Below are 17,729 nucleotides of genomic sequence, written 5' to 3' on the forward strand. Positions count from 1 at the left end.
TATTTTCTGAAGTCTGTATAATATGTTTGAAAAAAAGAATCTGCAGTGTCTTTACAGAGATTTACTATTTATGAGCCCGTGTCTGTAAAAACCTGACAGTTCTTGGGATGTGCCAATTATTTTGTAGTCTCTTGCTGAAGGCTGTAATCATCAGATGAAGAGCTCATCCTTTGAGTTGGGTTGAACCTTGCCTCAGTTAAGATGTTGCCTGTGGGAAGTAAGGCGTGACAGGATGCCCGTCCTTGAAAGCATTTTAAATTCTACTTAACTGACAATTCAATTGGTGGTTTATTTGTGTATAAGTCTTTGGAATGAGTTACGTTCCCTTTCCCAACTTTCCCAATGGAGTGAGCAGATAGATGACCAACAGTTTGAAGTTTTGGCTGTGAAAAACTGCATCGGGGCAGCTGTGTGCTGAACTGTTGTAGCTTGACTGAAAATTGAATGAGGCAAAGAGCAGCATTGAAATTGAAAAAAGCATGCAAATCAGCATGTATTTGTCTTGTATTATAAAATCTAAAGTGGTTCTTTTCTGCATCACCGAGTATTTCACTGGGTGAATAAACTGTATCAGTTTTGAGTCAGAAACACAGACAAAATTGTTAATATTTCCATTTTGTGACATAGTAGATCCATAATAATTGTGTGTGAGGACCCGAGGCAGATCACACTACAGGAAGTCAATACAACTTAGCAGAAATGTTAATATCATAAAATCATGGCCTAGGTTGGAGAGGACTTTAAAGCCCACCCAGTTCCAACCTCAGCCATGGGCAGGGCTGCCCCCCACCAACCCAACTCAGGCTGCTCCATCCAACTTGGCCTTGAGCACCTCCAGGGATGGTGCACCACAGCTTCTCTGAGCAGCTGTGCCGGCACCTCACCAAACTGACTAAAACATTTCTTCCTAATATCTATCCCAAATCTCTCCTATTTTAGTCTAAAGCCATTTCCCATTGTGCTGTCACTGTCAGACCATGTGAAAAGTCGTCCCCCTCCTGCTTGTAATCCCCCTTTACATACTCGAAGGTTGCAGTGAGGTTTCCCTAGAGTCTTCTCCAAACTAAACAAGCCTAACTCCCTCAACCTTCCTTCATAAGAGAGGTGCTCCAGTCCTTTGATCATCTTCACGGCTCTCTTCTGTACCCATTCCAACAATGTTGCATCCTTCCTGTACCGGGTCTTCAGGCCTGAATACAATACTACGATTTGGAACCTGCATAACTCTCAGTATGTTGAGTTGCCATGAGATTATTTTTCTTTTGTAGGAGAAGGAAAAGACACGCTACTTATTGAACATATAAATAAAAGTACATCTGGAAACTCCTAAGAACTATATGGCTTGTCTCAGAATTACAGCAACATTAATAAAAAAATGCCAGGATTATGTGGAATCTATACACAGATTTTTTTTTCTCCTCTTCCTGCTGGAGGAGCCAAGTGATTTCTATATAGTTATTTGCAGAGAGATCTCTAAAGCATGACTCTCCAGTCATCCGTTCAAGAAATCCTGACTGGCTCAGTGATTTAGCAAAATCAGCATCACCCGTTGTTAGTGCTGCTTTTGATGACGTATGGCTGCTCCTGACCTTTGGGTTAAAGAGCAAAGAGAAATCCTTTTACTCTTCGATAAAGCTCCAGTCATTTCATGGGATTCTACCATTCTTTTTATTATATGGCTGTCATTAGATATAGCAATTATTTTTAACTGGATTCAGCTTTAAATAATAAACTGTAAGATGAATAAATGGTTCATTACCATGTTCACTGTAAGCTGCAAGAAGTGAACAAAGAGTTTCACAGGTGGAAATGTGTGTCACGAGGCCATGAGGAACAGCATACCAGAGGAATTGGTTTGCATGCATCATTTACCCATCTTTTATAAAATGCCACTGAGATGCATTGCGTTTTATCTGATCCCTGGCAGTAATCCCAGTCAGGCAGGTGTGCCATTTATCACGGTGCCGATTAAAGACTGTTCTGTTCAACTTTAATTAGGAATTTTAATATGTGTGGAAAATTGTACATCATTTTGTATAGGATAAACTGAGATGACTGCATTTTAAGTTCATAAATATGAAAGCCTTACACCAATTATGTTTCCGGTGTCAAAGATATTTGCTTATATGTCATGTGTTCCTTCTCTGCTCATTATCCTGTCGGTTTAAACTTTCTGCAATATTCAATATATATGTGTTCTGCTATTCATAGATGACCTCCAAAAAGTTTATTTCCGAAAAAATAGTATATGGGAAGAAACTGAGATAAAAATTTCTGTTTGCTGCTTCCCAATTCTTTTTAACAAAAATTTGTATCTAGAATCCTGTAATAGAAATACCTGCAGCTGACCTAATGAGAATGGACTCAGAGTAGCCAGGAGCATGAAGAGCTTTAATTATCTATTCTAGTTTTAAAATCCTTTTGTCTTTGATGCCTAATTGACATTTCAGAAAAGATGTGTTAAGATTACCGAGGAACTCTGAAATGAAGAGAATGAGTTCAGTCCCTAAAACTGGACGTCAAGTTGATAAAAAGCAATCCCTTGAGTTTCCTAATGCTGTTGGAGTGGTGAATGAAAAGGAATGCTGGAGTGTAATTTAGAAATGTTAAATACAGGTTATTAGAATTCTAGTGCCTTAATGTACTTCTCTAGAACATCAGTTAGACCACAGAGGAGAGAGCTACGGATGGAACAGTTTGTTACAGCAATTCTGTACCTTGGGTTGCTGCAAACCCCAGATGAAAATGTGTTTCTGTATTCTGAAGTTGTATTTTGGGAAAGACTGAATGATACAGTTTCATGTAAGCTCCAACACCGAAGTCACCATATCCTCCAATTATAGTTGCTTTAAGAAATTATAAGCAAAAGCAGAGGTAAAGGGGTTTTCTTTGCTGCTTTGGTTAATATCTTGAGTATTTTTTGTTGCTTTGTATAAACATTGGATAACTTATTCAGTTGTGAACCTCGGTTGTAAATTTGAATGATAGTGGTTTGAGGTGCAGTTGAGAAGCATTGCTTCATGGGCAGACTTCTTACTTGGAGTGAATCTTTTTAAGTTCTTTACCACTTGGGAGTACTCTCATCAAGAGAGTTTTTCATTTACGCTGTATCTCCAAGTTCCATGGTGAAGGCTGTACATGCAGTTATGCATGTTATAGGTGCAAGTATGCCAGTAACTGTATGGATAAGGAAAAAAGTCAACAGCTTTCATAACAAACAGATCAATTATACTGTACAAACAGCTTCAGTTTTAGATGAAATAGCATCTTGTATTATTACTTTAATGGCCGTATATTTTTAGAAATATTTTAGCTCTTGATTTGTTAAGTGTTTAACTGCACTGCATTGACTTTTGCAACCCGCAGTGTGACACAAATGCTGTTTCTTGCCTTCTTTAATATTTTTGCCCTTTACTGAGGGCAGAGGTTGTTACTTAATTTGAATAATTCAGTCAGTGGCTCTCTGACTGTATAAAGGCAATGGTGCAAAGCGAACGACCTAGGCCAAAACGTTGCTTTTATAGCTGTGATTGTCAGATGTCTGTATTTGCTATGTTTCATGACAGTGTGGTAACTTAAATGTCAGAGTTTATCAGTCATTATTAAAAGCACTTGGGACTTAGAAAATTCTTTATCTGTACAAAAAAGCATAAAGTAATAACTCCTTTTGGTAGCTGTTGTTATTTTTGCTATTATTATTGTAGCACTTCCTAGTTAGTTATTTTTCCTTAAGCGGGTCTTAATTTAGCGTGGAAGTCTATGATCCATTTTCCTAACCCTTGGCTACCTAGTTTCATTAGTTTGCATATGGAGATGTTATTTTCCTATGGTAAGTGTATCTCAAGGGATGGAATTCAGAATCTTTCAGAATGTAAAATGGAATGTGGGAAATCCATGTTAATTCAGATGGTTGTTTTGTGGTAGTGTCGTTGCGTTACTGGATTATGACACAGCTGAGCAGTCTGCCAAACATGAGTTCTGGAAAATGCCCTGAAATTAATCTGCTGTCACTTGGAATACTGTAACGCATTTCTTTCTGGAAATTGAAAAAAATATGGTTTTTTATTCTATTTTTTAGCTCCTGGAGGGAAGCTTTGCTAGAGAAGTTAGCCATGAAGTGGACGGATTGATATTTCAGCCTACAGGAGTAAGTAGAGCAATAACTGCTTTTTCTCCCCTCTACCCTAAAGGAAATTCTCTCCCCCCCCCCCCTCCATCTCCTTTCATCTTCCCATCTACTGCTTAATCTTTAATTTGATCAGGACAGCTTTTCGAATTCGCTTCTAATTTTTGCAGATACTCAGACTACTTAAGTTCACCTAATTGCAGTTCTAATTGTAATATGTGTGACCATTAATTCATAGATTAATTAATGGCAATAATTTTCAGAAATCAGCTTACATTTTTTTGTGTGCTTGCAATATGATATACTACTAAATGATGAAGGATTTTTTTTTGACTGTGTGACCCGCTGATTTGAGTTCTTGCTTTATTTTTCTTAATGTTTTTTTCACATGTTAAAATTGTAGTAAATGGTTTAGGCAGTATAAAGGTGTGTAACTGTAGTGGGGGAGAGTCATCAAAAGTTCTACAGACATCTAGAAACAACAGTGTGAATAGTTAATTCTCAAGCAGAGAACTTTAATGGAATTCAGTAGCAGGACTTCCAACCTATTCCTGCTACTACTCATCCGGGTACAATGTCATACTTCAGTGTGTACTTTATGTTGGTATAGACTGACTGTAACATCATCCACATTGACATCCTTTCTTAGCTTGCAAAACAAGGAATGGATTTTGAGTGCTGGCAGTTTGACAGAGAACTCTACCCTTCCTATTACACACAGAAAATATTGGTATTCAGTTTTCCAGATAAAACTTTTTTTTTCTGACAAACTTCACATATTGCTGATCTCAACAAGCCCATCTAGAAATAAGATTAAGCTCTTTATTGCAAGTTCTACATCAGCTAACCACAAAATGAATGATAACTAGACCACAAACTTTTTCTTTCTTTTTATTATATATGGCTATTTCAAATTCAAAGCAAAGCTAGTAAGATAAAGAAAATACATGCTTCCATAGGAAATCCTGCTGATGTCTTAGAATACTGTTAAAACCTAAAACAATTGTAAAGGCCTCTCCAATTCTGAGTATTAGAGGTTAAACTATGGAGATTTACCGTAGTTAAATTTGAAATGATATTTTCCACTTGAAATGAAATTAGTGAAGAATGTGTGTTTTTTATCCTTGCTGCTGCAGTGAAGTAATATCTGATATGTTCTGTGTTTCTAGAACTTGTTTTCTGATTTAGCATTCTGAGAAATTTATAACCCAATAAAACAACAGTTTGCTTGCATAAATGCTTGTAAAGGTTTTTCATCTTTAAAATATGGGTTAGATTTGTTTCGTCCAATATAATGTTCAAATTTCTGCATTTCAGGTTTTATGAAATAGAAGTTCATTGCATTTGTTATTAAAGTGGCTTTCCTAGATTAAGTAATGCACGGTTTTCTCATGGTTTCTGTAGCTGAGAAAATGCAAATAATATATTCAGTGTAAAAGAAATTATTGTACACTTGTATATAAGTGTTAAAACTGATTAATTTTAACGGTTGATGCTGATATAGATATTGGGCACTGCTTTTTATTTTATTTTTAATGGGAACTGGGATTATTTAGTCTGGAGAAGGATCAGGGGAGACCTTATTGCTCTCTGCAACTACCTGAATGGAGGTTGTGGTAAGGTGGGGGATTGGCCTCTTTTCCCATGTGACTAGCAGTAAGACTAGAGGGAATGGCCTCAAGTTGTACCAGGGAAGATTCAGGTTGGACATTAGGAAAAACTTGTCCGAAAGAGTGGTCAGTGCTGGAATGGGCTGCCCATGAAGGTGGTGGAGTCACCATCCCTAGAGGTGTTCATGAAATGTTCAGATGTTGTACTGAGGGGCATGGTTCAGTGGGATATACTTGGTGGTGGGTGGAAGGTTGGACTGGATGATCTTGGAGGTCTTTTCCTACCTTGGTGATTCTATGTGGCAGGAAATACACCAGGCAGTAACACAAAGGCAACAGTAGAATAATGCATAAATCATCTCTTAATAATAATTGAAATTATTTTTCTTTTTGTATTATAGTTGCAGTTGTGTGATGTGTTATATCACTTTTTAGAGAAAGACACGTATTGTTGAGTGAGGTAGAGACCTAAATTTTCGTCATGGTGAGACCTTGATAAAAAATAGTTTGTCTCAAGTGAAGAGACCATGACATATCCACAGGAAGACAGGGAAGTTTAGGGATCATCATCTGAGAGCTCCTGAAGCCTCACGTGTGTTTTGAGGAAAAAGAAAGCAAAAGTCAACATGAATCACAAGATCACGAAAGAAGGATAAAGAGACAGCAGAGAATGGAAGGTGGCCATTTACAGATAGGAAAAATTGAGGGCAAAAAACACTAAAACACTTTCCGTACCTTTAATAGTTAAATGAGAGTACAGAAATGAACTCATTATTTAATATAAAGAGTGTGAATCTTATTTGTTGTCTGCTTGAATGTCTTTTCGATGTTCAGACAGAGAAGCTTCTCTTCGTCTCTGGTCTTAGATGCTTGTTTCCAGACCAGAGAATATGGATATATTCCCCACTAGCATAGGTAACAATGGTATTAGGAATAGAAACAAATGGAGAAAAATATTATGTTAAGTTTAGTTTAATTATGTCTTATGATTAAGATCAGGATACTTGAAGTGTCTTCTTAATAGGAGTGATTTCAGCAGCCTCTATGAGCTCTGGGTTTGATGACATTTCTCATCAAAGTACTTGTGAATTTTTTCCGTTTTGAGAAATCATCATGCTTTGCCAAAAAGAGAATTGTGAAATTCTACCACATTTATGGTTTCAGTTAGGTATAATGTAATTTGTTATCTTTTGTTAGTCTTTCTGTTTAAACTTATGAACAGTGAGTTTCTTGTTCTGAGACAGAAATTTGTTTTATGTTGTGTCTGGTGATGGTAGAAACAGCATTAAGGAGAGCAGAGGTTCGTTTCTGTCTGTGCAGTTTAGTCTGTTTTGCATTGTCATTCTGTAGTGCATCATTTCCCCTATTTAATTCAGTGCTTGAGTTGTTACTCGTCTTGTATATTACCCAAGGTATGAGAATGGCTTTAGTTTCACAATGACAATTAAAAGGCAGTGACAGAAGTATCTCATCTTCTTCACAGCTTTCACAGATCATGAGAAGAGTATGTTTAGTGGAAAAGATGGTGATTTTCTTTCTGGTTTATAACTTAAGAATGCTTTGTAGGTGACTTGATGTGATGTGTATGTCACAGTAAATCCCACACAGCCCTGCTGTACCATTCTCTAACAGTTCCATGATGAAAGAGAAATATAAGGCGATATTTTCTTACTATTGTTTCTCTTCTGCCCTTTGTACTCTTCTACCTTTCCTCTGTTTCCTTCCCATACATCTTGTTTATCCAGTAGCCTGTTTCCCTTTCATGTCAGTTCTTCATAATATTCCTTTTCCTCATGTATTTTCTATCCACTTAAGATGCTCCTGATATAACTCCTGTACAGCTAAGACAGCTCCATTCCATTTGATCAGCTTTCTGATCCCTCTGCATGTAACAGGTTGGCAGAGCAGGTACTGAAGCAAAGTGCTAATTAGGAGGAGTGAAACAGGCCAGCAGGAAACTTCATGGACAGGTATGTTGCCCAATTATTGTGCCCCAGACAATGAGCAGATTAGTTTGTGAGCAAAAACCAAACAACTTATAGAACACAATTCATAATTTGTGAATAAGATTGGAAGCTTTCAACCATTGTTTCTGAAAGATTGCTTCAAAACAGCAATCAAGACCACATGCTTGCTTTAGAAAGCTTTTGGTTTGCCAACCTCTGTGGTTTTATTGAAGATATCAAATATTGCTTCTTATCTTTTGATGGCAGAGTCAGCTCTGACCTTTGCCCACTCATCAGTGAAATTACTTCTGTTATCTGCCTTATAAATCATGCTTTCATCCAGGTATCTGCCTGCAACTATCTAATTTTTCTGCTAGCAATCTCTTAATAACTGATTTTTTGCTGGCTAGAACTATTACTTTACCTTGCTTGGGAAGAGGATGTAGGAATTATTTTATTACTTGAGCAGTATAAAAGAAGGCTACGTAGCCATCAGTTACGAAGACTGAAAGAAGCTGAGGAATTGTGGAAAGCTTCTATCAGAACTTACTGTCTTTTTTAATCTATTTGCCTCCTGAGCTTGCTGATTGTTTTGGCTCAGGCTGATTTCTGTTTCATACTTCTCTGTGCTCTTATGTTGGTCAAGGGATGAAATCTGGTTGTGTGAGTTCAGGGTGACTTCAGTGTAGGAAGAACAACAGCTGAAGTCTGTTTTAAGACAAATAATTCAGCCATTCTTTAAACTAATCTTTAGCTTGTAACTCTCAATATTGAATACTAACAAAAAGCTCAGCCTTGAAAATGAAAGGAGAATAATGAACAGATTTTTATTACTGTCTAACACTGCATGAGTTTTTAGTACATCTTCCTTCCTTTCACTTGGCAGACTTCATGGCGGTCTGAAGTGCTTGGATGCCTGTTAATTATTTGTCCTATTATGACTGTATAGTAGCTGTTATTCTTTTCTGTCCTTATAAAAGTTTACCCAGACATCTCTGAAGCTAACATTAAATGAGCTATCTGTGAGACACCACCAAATGAAAGACCTCTTAAAGGCCATGTTTTGTTTCATTAAGCAATGCCAGTTTCTCCTTAAAAATCTTATGTGATTGGTACATCTTTGTTTCCACAATATGTTTTGTTGGATCCTCTGCAAATCGTTGAATATGTACCAAGTCAGTTGTTAACCTATATTTAAAGATTGAACATCATGTCTACAAGTGACAGGGCATCAGTTTTTGTTAAGTGTTTCTACTGCAATATGAGTAATGTCTTCAGACGGACCCAAGCGTAGTAATGGTTGTACCAGTACTTGTGTATAAAGATTTAGGAACAATCGTAACAAAGGTTTTGCTTCTAACATATCATATAAGTTTCTGGATTTAGCTTTCTAATTTTGTACTAATTCCTTAATGTAGGTTCTAAGATTGCCTGATTTTTATAGAGTTTGCAGCATAAAGGAGGAGTAATCAGGCCAGAGTAATTTTGATCAGTCTTTGTGTTGGTCTGTACTACTAAAAACTGTCATGTATCTTTAGAATATCTCATTACTAAATGTGATTTCCTCTGTAAGAGGAACGTTCAAGACTGAGCCTATTACTAGTCACTGGTTGCTGTTGTCATGTCAGCGTGCACCTTTTGTGCTGCTGCAGGTTTTCCTTTCACAGAGAATTTGCTGTCAATCTCCTGAAATACCACTGAGCTTTACAACTCCTTTCTGCCTATGAATAGTTGTTACACTCAATTTCCATGGCAATGTTCATAGCAGTTTGTCTCTTAAATTGCTAGTCATATCACAAACGTACCATCCTGTCATATGCTTTATGAATGTACTAGAATGTATTGGCTATACACTATTTCAAGTTTGTTTGTTTGTTTTTCTGTGACTATACAAGAAATATTTTTATACCAATTCAGTTCTGCTTTGCTCTCTTAAGGTGATTTGTTTAATACCTTTTTTTTTTTGAAAATTGAAGAAGTAGAAAATCAGGAAAACTAGAAAATTAGGGAAAAGTAGCAGTGGAAATGCTAACTTAAACTGCAATGCTTCTAACTCATTAAGCCTCATTTAATTGGGTTGTTAGAATCCTAAATAAAAGTCCTGTGGCACCTGATGGACTCTGATTTCTCAAGTGATTAATCTAATTTTCAGGAGCTGTCTAAGCAGGTTCTTCAACTTCTGTTGTGCAGTTTAACCACTGTGCCTGACAACGGCATTAGGCAGGAAAGATCTTTTTCTTATACCTTATGTGTACTGGTTGTCCTTAGGATTGCCAAAATGTTATAGTATGATGATGCCTGTATGTATTGTTTGAGAACTTGTCTTAAATATTCTTTTATCTGGATGCTGCTGGATGTTGGGAAAGATATATTTGTTGGGATAAGCAGAATCATTATTTGTCAAGGCTTTCAAATGTGATCTTTTGCATAGCTTCTCTGTCTCAAGGTTCTTCCAAGCAGCTTCTTGAGTGCACTTTCTTCACGCCCCCTGCTGTGTCAGGTTGCACGTTTTCTAGCTACAAGAAATAAACGTTAGGTGTATGTAGTGTAAGCAAGATGCTCAGGTGAGAATAACAAAGCAATTATTCACCCTTAACAAAACATACATGCTTTTAGGAGAATAAGCCTGTATTACACAGATTGTGTTTACTTCTGCATGATGGATCAGCTTTGAAAAACAAAAGTCAATTTTATCACTGGAAAGAGAAGTCTAGGAAATAATCTGCTTTGAATCAGTGAGAATTCTTTATTAAATCGTCTTGGAAGTCAATTCAGCTCTTGATCCTTGACACAGGCAGCCATGAACGATCAGTTGTCTCCATGGCAGTGCTCCTACTTATACTGAATCTTATGGAATCTTATCATTGCTGAGAAGCTGATAGACTAGTAGTGACTTGCAAACTGGAATGCACAGTGGAAAGTATTTTAGCAACAATCTCTTCATAACCTAGAATAGTTATCAACAAATAGAATGCCTCACATGCAATTCATCTGACTTCTTTTACTGCAACTGAAAAGATTTGAGGACAGTATCCTGAAAGAACTACCTTGTTGCAGTTGCTTTCTCATATACCTTTCTCCTGTACGTGCTGGAATGAGACAGCCAACAGGCTTCTTACATTTTGATGAAGATCTTTAATCTTTCTTTGTCAGGGCATAGCAATGTAGTGAAAAGAGTGATATGTATCAGGCTAAGGCAGAATATTTAGGTTGATCTCCATCCTGCTGTTTTAAGAGTGGGCAATATTCTAATATATCATGAAGGTTAGGTATAAACCTGAGATTTGGGCAAACAGGGTTGTTCTCAGAGAAACGCTGACACTAACATTTTTGGTATCTGTATGGTCAAAGTGCTGTTCATGTAAGACACAGTCTGTGAAAACTAAAATGACATATTTTGCACATCTCTCATTCAAAGTTTGAAATGTTTACTTTCTCTGTTCTTATAAATAATATATTTGAAAATGGAGGATCAATATCCAAAATGAGTAACTGAATTTTTGTAGTTATTGAAATACATCTTTGTTTCTAACACGTTATCAGATAAATCTTGAAATGTATCTGTGTACTTGATAACATATTTAGATCACATACTGTGTAGAACATACTATGCTCCTCATGGCTCACAGAAAGCTCTGCAAGGCTCAGATGTCTGCTGAATTATATTCTATTAAGAAGGTACAACAGAACAGTGCTGTGATAATTGGATCACATTTTGGCTTCTAGTATTTTAAATTTCCTTTGTAATTCTGTTTGTCAGCTGTTTTAGTCTCAGATATTTCCAAAATAATAAGAAGCTCCATTAAAGTGGAACATCTGAAAGTACAGTTCTTGAGCTTAATATGAAAGCTGTCAGTCAGTTTTCAAGGAAATTCCATTCAGTCTCCCACTGAATAATTTACACATGTTTGTATCATGCAGGTTATGCACTCCTGAGTGTAGAGCTGGAAGGGCACTGCTGGGCTTCATGCCAGAACTATAGAAGTCAGGTATACAAAGCCAATGAACACTAGTACTGTAATTATTACAGATAAATGTAGCCTTATTTTCTCTTAATGCTGGCAGTTATGTTTCTGAAATGAAATTATCTTTCATGTAGAAGCTTTCCACCAAGACAGAGGAACGTACAGCTGGGATCTATCTGATGGTTCGTTCTGAAAGGGTAAAAGTAAACAGTTGGACGAGATGATCTTGTAGGTCCTTCCCAACCTTGTGATTCTATGATTCTATGAAAGTAAAAATCTTAGCTGGTAGAATCCTGGACTTCAGAAATGCAGATGTTCTGTGTACTTTGGATTGCCTATTAAAAGAAGAAATTAGTACACTTACAAGATGCTATTTGAAAGTTTTGACAAGTTTAAAATGACAAAGTTTGTTTTTTGTCAGAGATCACTGGAAATCCCAGGAAGATCCAACCACTGAAACAAAACATTTATTATGTGCAAAATAGGGTTCTCTAGAGAGAACTCTCAGCTTGCGAGAGCAATTAAAATATGTGTCTTAGGGATTTGTCAGGCTGTAAATTGATGTTGCCATTATTAAGTGAAAACATGGCTGTTTCTGCTAGCCATGAAGAAATGAAACAACAGGAGAATAAAAGATAATGCAAAGTAGTTTTGGAAATATTTCATTGTTTATTAATGGTACATTGATCACAGGATTCAGCGGTCATGTGATGAGCTCAGGATAGGTGAGAAAGACTAACTATGTACAGGAACATCAGGGTTGTTCCTTTTGCATCCTGATATATAAAATGTAAAGCTCGCAATTTCTGTCTACATGTATTTTAAAAGATACGTTTGCATTCTGTGATAAGCGAGGGGATGGGTACAAAGTTCACTTGGAAAGAAGTGACAGATGTCAATTTCTGCTAGTTTTTAGGCAGTATGTTTCTGTGCAATAGTCTTAGCAGCTGAATTAGCTTCAAGCTAATCATTTTCTATGTAATTTTTCAGATGAGAGACGCAGTTACATTTCTTTTTCATATTTTTGGAAACTTAAGTAATGCAGTCTTGAGGCTTTCCTTATTGTCGGAGGTTTTGATTTCAGCTTTACATTTCATTGAAATATTTGAACCTGAAAAGGGATATGACTCCACTTCTCATAATTCATATACATGGACCAGAACAACCAGGTAGGCTAATTTTGTGAATGTTTGTTCACAGTTTAAAACTTCTGCAAGATGTGCTGCGTTTTCTGTGCTTACCGTAAATGTTTATGTAAGACCTGGTACTTTACTTGCAAAAATATTATGGGAAATGTCTTTCTTTTTTCACATGCTTCTGCAGCTGATCCATTTCAGTTTCTTGAATGTATGGACATGTAATGTCATCTGACTTTTATCTAGTAACAATCACAAGGAGTGAAACTTAGCGTTGGTCAGATTGGAAAATATGCTTGGCAAGCATTGGCGTGGAATAAATTTGGGTAGTAGGTTTTGTCAGTCATGAGCTACTTAGAGATGCTTCATGAAGTGGACCTAATTTGTCAAATAAATTATTCATTGGAAATAATTTGTGTGGCTGTGCTTTCTGTGCACAAAGCTGGTCCATCTCTGTGGAGAGCAGCTGCAGCGGACCTGAAAGTCTTCAGCAATTTTTGAGTGTTTTGGTAGCTGAAGTTGGTTGGTAAGAAGTGTAAGTTCTATGTAAAGGCAGGTAATGTGGATTGCTTAGCTGCAGTTATGGTGTCCTTTCATACTGTGGTTGCATCCCTGTAATTTGTTCAAGATATTTGCGTATCTGATGGTTGTAGTGTGAGTCAGATGGTATAATGGGAAACAGCTGTAATATAATTGTTCTTTATGTTGCCACCAGTCTCTTATTTTTCACAAAGACTGTTACTAAGACTTGCCTTATTGCAGTTGATCAGTTTGCCCTTGTATTTTGCTTTGGCTTTAATATAAAATGCTTCTGAATTAGTACTGTTTTTATTAATACTTAACAGCTATTGGGTATGTGGAATGTTATAGAAATCCACTAAAATAAAAACTGGTACTAAGCTAGTACCATATCTCGGAGCGTGCTAGAAATGAGAGTGGTTAGCTGCCATACCAGGGATGATGTTACCATGGAGAGAGCTTCTGTTTCCATGACATTTGCTTGCATATTTTGCTAGGCCTTCAAAAGAAATATGGTTTTGTCCTCTGTTGGGTTTGGTAGATTATTCCATTGTTTGCAAAGATCTTCAGTGTCTCTCTGCAAACATATTAGTGAACTAAATGAACTGTCTTCATAGGAACATTGATGGTGACTGGACTGATCAGGAAAAAAAAAGAGGGAAAATGTATTAAAACTTTTGTCATCCAGCAGGCAAGTTGCTTGGTTTGTTTGCTTTTAATATTTTTGACTAGTTTAAATATTTAAATATTCAAAGTCAGTTCTAAACTGGATTAAAGTGCTCTGCTTACATAAGTTTTGATTGATTTAAAAGAAAATCCACAGCTAGTTAAGAAGAGGGCTATTACTTTAGGTAATGGCTTTATGTTATGAGATCTACTGTGTACTGAAGTGGGGTTTTGAAGAGAAGTAAAATTTTAAATCAAGTTGTGACATAGTTTACTATTGAAGAATCAGCTATTGGCTGAGGAGTGAATTGCAAAAGCACTTTTTTTTTTCCTTATGGTGAAGAAAAAGTGATTTTAAGATGTGAAATGTTTGGTAGCTAAGGGAGATTACTTACTTTACCTTACTGCTTTTCCTCAGAACAGTGATTATGGCAATATCACTGTAATCTGCCAGCAGCTCTTAACATTTCTCCTCTATTGAAACTTTCTGACTGCAGTCACATACGTAGTTACAATGACAAGATTGCACAGACTTAAATACAGGTGTGTATAATCCATAGGTGCTTGAATATAGGAGCTAGGCAGTGGTATTGGTTGCTGAATGCTGCTGCATATCCTATACTCTTTTGCAGAAAGGATGCAGAGTTAAACACTGTTGTATCTATTCAATATCCTTTGGCCATCTCTAACACAAAATCCCTTGTCTTCTGTTCCTAATAGACTGTTGGCTGTTTTTCTCTTTGTATACCACTCTCCTGTTTCTAATCAGTTTCTAGCATCCTATGAATCTTTTAATTTATTTTTTTTCCCAGTTACAAATGAGAGTCTAAAACTTGGATCCTTTGTGATACCTTCTTGGGGCCTATGACTGTATACAGTCATATGACTGTGTGCAACACTTACAAATGAGTGTCAACAACTGAGCCAATATCCCTCCGATACTTGGTTCTTTTCAGTTGTTTTCCCTTTTGCACGTTTTTGAAGCACAAATCCACATGCAGCCAAGGGCTAAATAACCTAATCAGAATAAACATCTAGAAATTGTCGGTCTAATGCAGCCACAGCGCTGGTCCAACTCTATTATGATTTTCTAAATGGGCACTGGTACTTCATGCAATATCCTTCCTCAGCTTTTATCACAGTCATTGTAATAGGTTTGTCATTTTGTTTTTTAAAGCCAAGATGTCTTTGGTTTCCTCTTGAGTGGAATCTCTGGATTTTCCGTGCCAAATCCATTACCTCTGACATCAGCTGACTATAAACTTCAAGTTCCTTGTCCAGAATTTACATTTATTTCATGTCAAGAAAAAAATGTTTTCTGGATTTGTCTGGTCTATTAAAGTCATAATCTCTTTCTGTTGGGGAGGAATATATTTCCGCATACAACAGAAATGACTTTTATGAGACAGCTCATAAAATGAGCAGGTACTGTTCCCCATATCAGCAGAGAAGTATGGCTCAATATGGGTATGTTATCCTTTATTGAGTGCCTGCTGACTTGGTGACAGGTATATTTGTTCACTTTGCTGCCATCGCTGTACCTTTCCTCTCTCGTTCTATTCTAAGAACATTTTTGAAGGATTCTATTAAAGTTGTTTCACGAATGTGATGCTTTCTCACAGAAATCCAGCTTACTGGCACAGAGTTCATACAAGCATGCTTATTATCATCCCTTTGCATTTTGCTAGCACTTGCATTGGAAAGATATTGGTGACAGATACTCCTTAATGTTAAACTTGATTGATCTTGAGGGTGACAGAGTTTGTAAAGTATGTTCCAAACATTGCCATCGATTTCTACTTGAATCAGCAGTGATGGTTTTCTACATCATTCTCATCTGTGACAGAGCTACTCAGCTTTATGTTCTAGGGGAAGGATCCTGTCTTTTTAAGACAGTCGTGGAAAGGATGTATGGGAATATAAGTAAGCTGAAAAACCTCTTAGAGGCCTATCAAATAAAAAGACAGCTGCTAGTAAAGCTGTTCCAGTTTGTCTGCTTCTGCTAATACTGCTCAGTGACCACTCGCTGAACATTTCAGTGTTAACTTGATGGGTATAGGTAAATTGATCTTATGAAGAACTTGCTTAAGAAACGCAGTTTTGTCTTTTAATGTATTATACTTCTGCTCATAAAATAGCTCTGCCAAATTTCTCTTTCTGCTCCCCATGGCTATTTGTAGCAATGCTAAAACTGCTAAACTTGTTACCCTTGTGGTTTGCCAATCATTGTCATTTACCTCTTCCTTTAATTCTCTGCAACTTTAGCTGTTTGCTTGCCAAGAGCATAGCTACATAAACAGTTTGACATGTGGTATAATTAAGGGAGAGGAAGCAGAAGAGGGGAAGAAGTGGCTGATGTATGGAAGTGCCACCTGAAGCTGTTCTGCCAGAATGGATGATGCCCACCAGCAGCAGAGAAGCTGGACGAGGTTCTTTGCAGTTGGTCAGTCCCACTCTTCAAAGCAGCACTTGTATTATGTGTCCAACCAACATTTGTGTGGTCATGCTCAATAGTAAAAGGGTGAAAAGTCTTATGTGACTAAATCCGTTGTTTTGTAATGTTTCCAAACTGGTTATGGGGCAAGATGAACAACCAGTATCAGAACCACTACTTTTAATGTGAGGATGCCCCTCTCTGTGGACAACTAATGAAGTTCTCAGTGTGGCATCTTTTAATACAGCCTGCACTACTTTTCTGTCTACTGGCAGTGCTTAGAAAATAGCTCTGCCATATAAATTATTGGCAGTTTCACAGAGCCACTGATTTTCTTGTTCCTAAGTCAGAACTGCAAGGATTAATTTCTCACCAGGAGTGGGCAGGTGCCTTTCATTCTCTCCTATAGTGTGCTCTTTTTCCCCTCTATAGGAGGAACTTCCTTTCTCATTATCCAAATTACTCTCCTCAAAATGCAGTTTTTAATTGTATTAGTCTTGTAGCAGACCGCTTAAAAGAGAACATACATGCTGGTGTACTTTAGTGTACTTTTTCTTTCTGTTTTTCAACTCCAAGCATTTCAGCTTTCTACTAGGAAAGCCAAAGGACTGTGGAGTACATGCTGTGTTCCACTGGTTGGATTTACTTTTTTGATCTTGAGAAAATTGTATAAATATTTCCTTGTGAAGCTAAGGGTATAAAATACACTTTCTGCTATTTTAATCTAGATACATAATGATGAATTCCATATAATTAAAACTCATCATTTTTATAATTTATGTATTGGAATATGTAGCTTAGAAGGCAAATTTCTGTTGTTTCTTTTAAAATGCTGCAAGATTCAGTATTCCTAAGCAAGACTCATGAATATTTAATTCAAGGAGATTTGTAGCCTTGTAAAATGTAATAAGCTAACTCTTAATGACAATTTTATGTAACATACGTTTGGCAACATGTTCAAAAAATGCTGCTGGCAATTCTGTGTATCATCTTTCATGCATATCTGTTCTGCTCTAGGGACTTTTTCACTCTGGAATTAAAGAAGAGAAATTAGACTGTGTCTGAGATAAGCACACTGCAATTTCTTAGTTTATACTTGTACGTCTCTCCTTATGTTCAGATTGGTTTACTGTCTGCCTCTTGATGTAAGGCTTCTTTCTTCTTTTCCAAGATTGACATTCCTGACAAAGTAGTCTGAAATATGTTTGTGTCTTCTATTTAGCGTTGGTAATTTTCATTAATCTTCATGAACTCTCCAAGGTGATTTCCTGAAATATTTGTAGTATTCTGATGCTCACTGTAGCCTGAGAAAAGTGTTATCAAAACT

General features: G+C 36.8%; 1 protein-coding gene across 2 annotated transcripts in view; it reads left to right on the forward strand.

Annotated features, from left to right (window-relative positions):
• The window catches only part of RNGTT (RNA guanylyltransferase and 5'-phosphatase), a 169,706-nt gene that overhangs the window by 80,300 nt on the left and 71,677 nt on the right, over positions 1–17,729 (forward strand). For both annotated transcript variants that reach the window (XM_015858955.3, XM_015858956.3), the window contains exon 12: positions 4,079–4,147. In XM_015858955.3, coding sequence (XP_015714441.1) covers positions 4,079–4,147 — 69 coding nt within the window. The remainder of the gene's footprint in view (positions 1–4,078; positions 4,148–17,729) is intronic.

This window comes from Coturnix japonica, chromosome 3 (genome assembly GCF_054131305.1).
Source record: "Coturnix japonica strain WE chromosome 3, WE-NBRP24, whole genome shotgun sequence".
In the NCBI taxonomy this organism is placed as follows: Eukaryota; Metazoa; Chordata; class Aves; order Galliformes; family Phasianidae; genus Coturnix; species Coturnix japonica.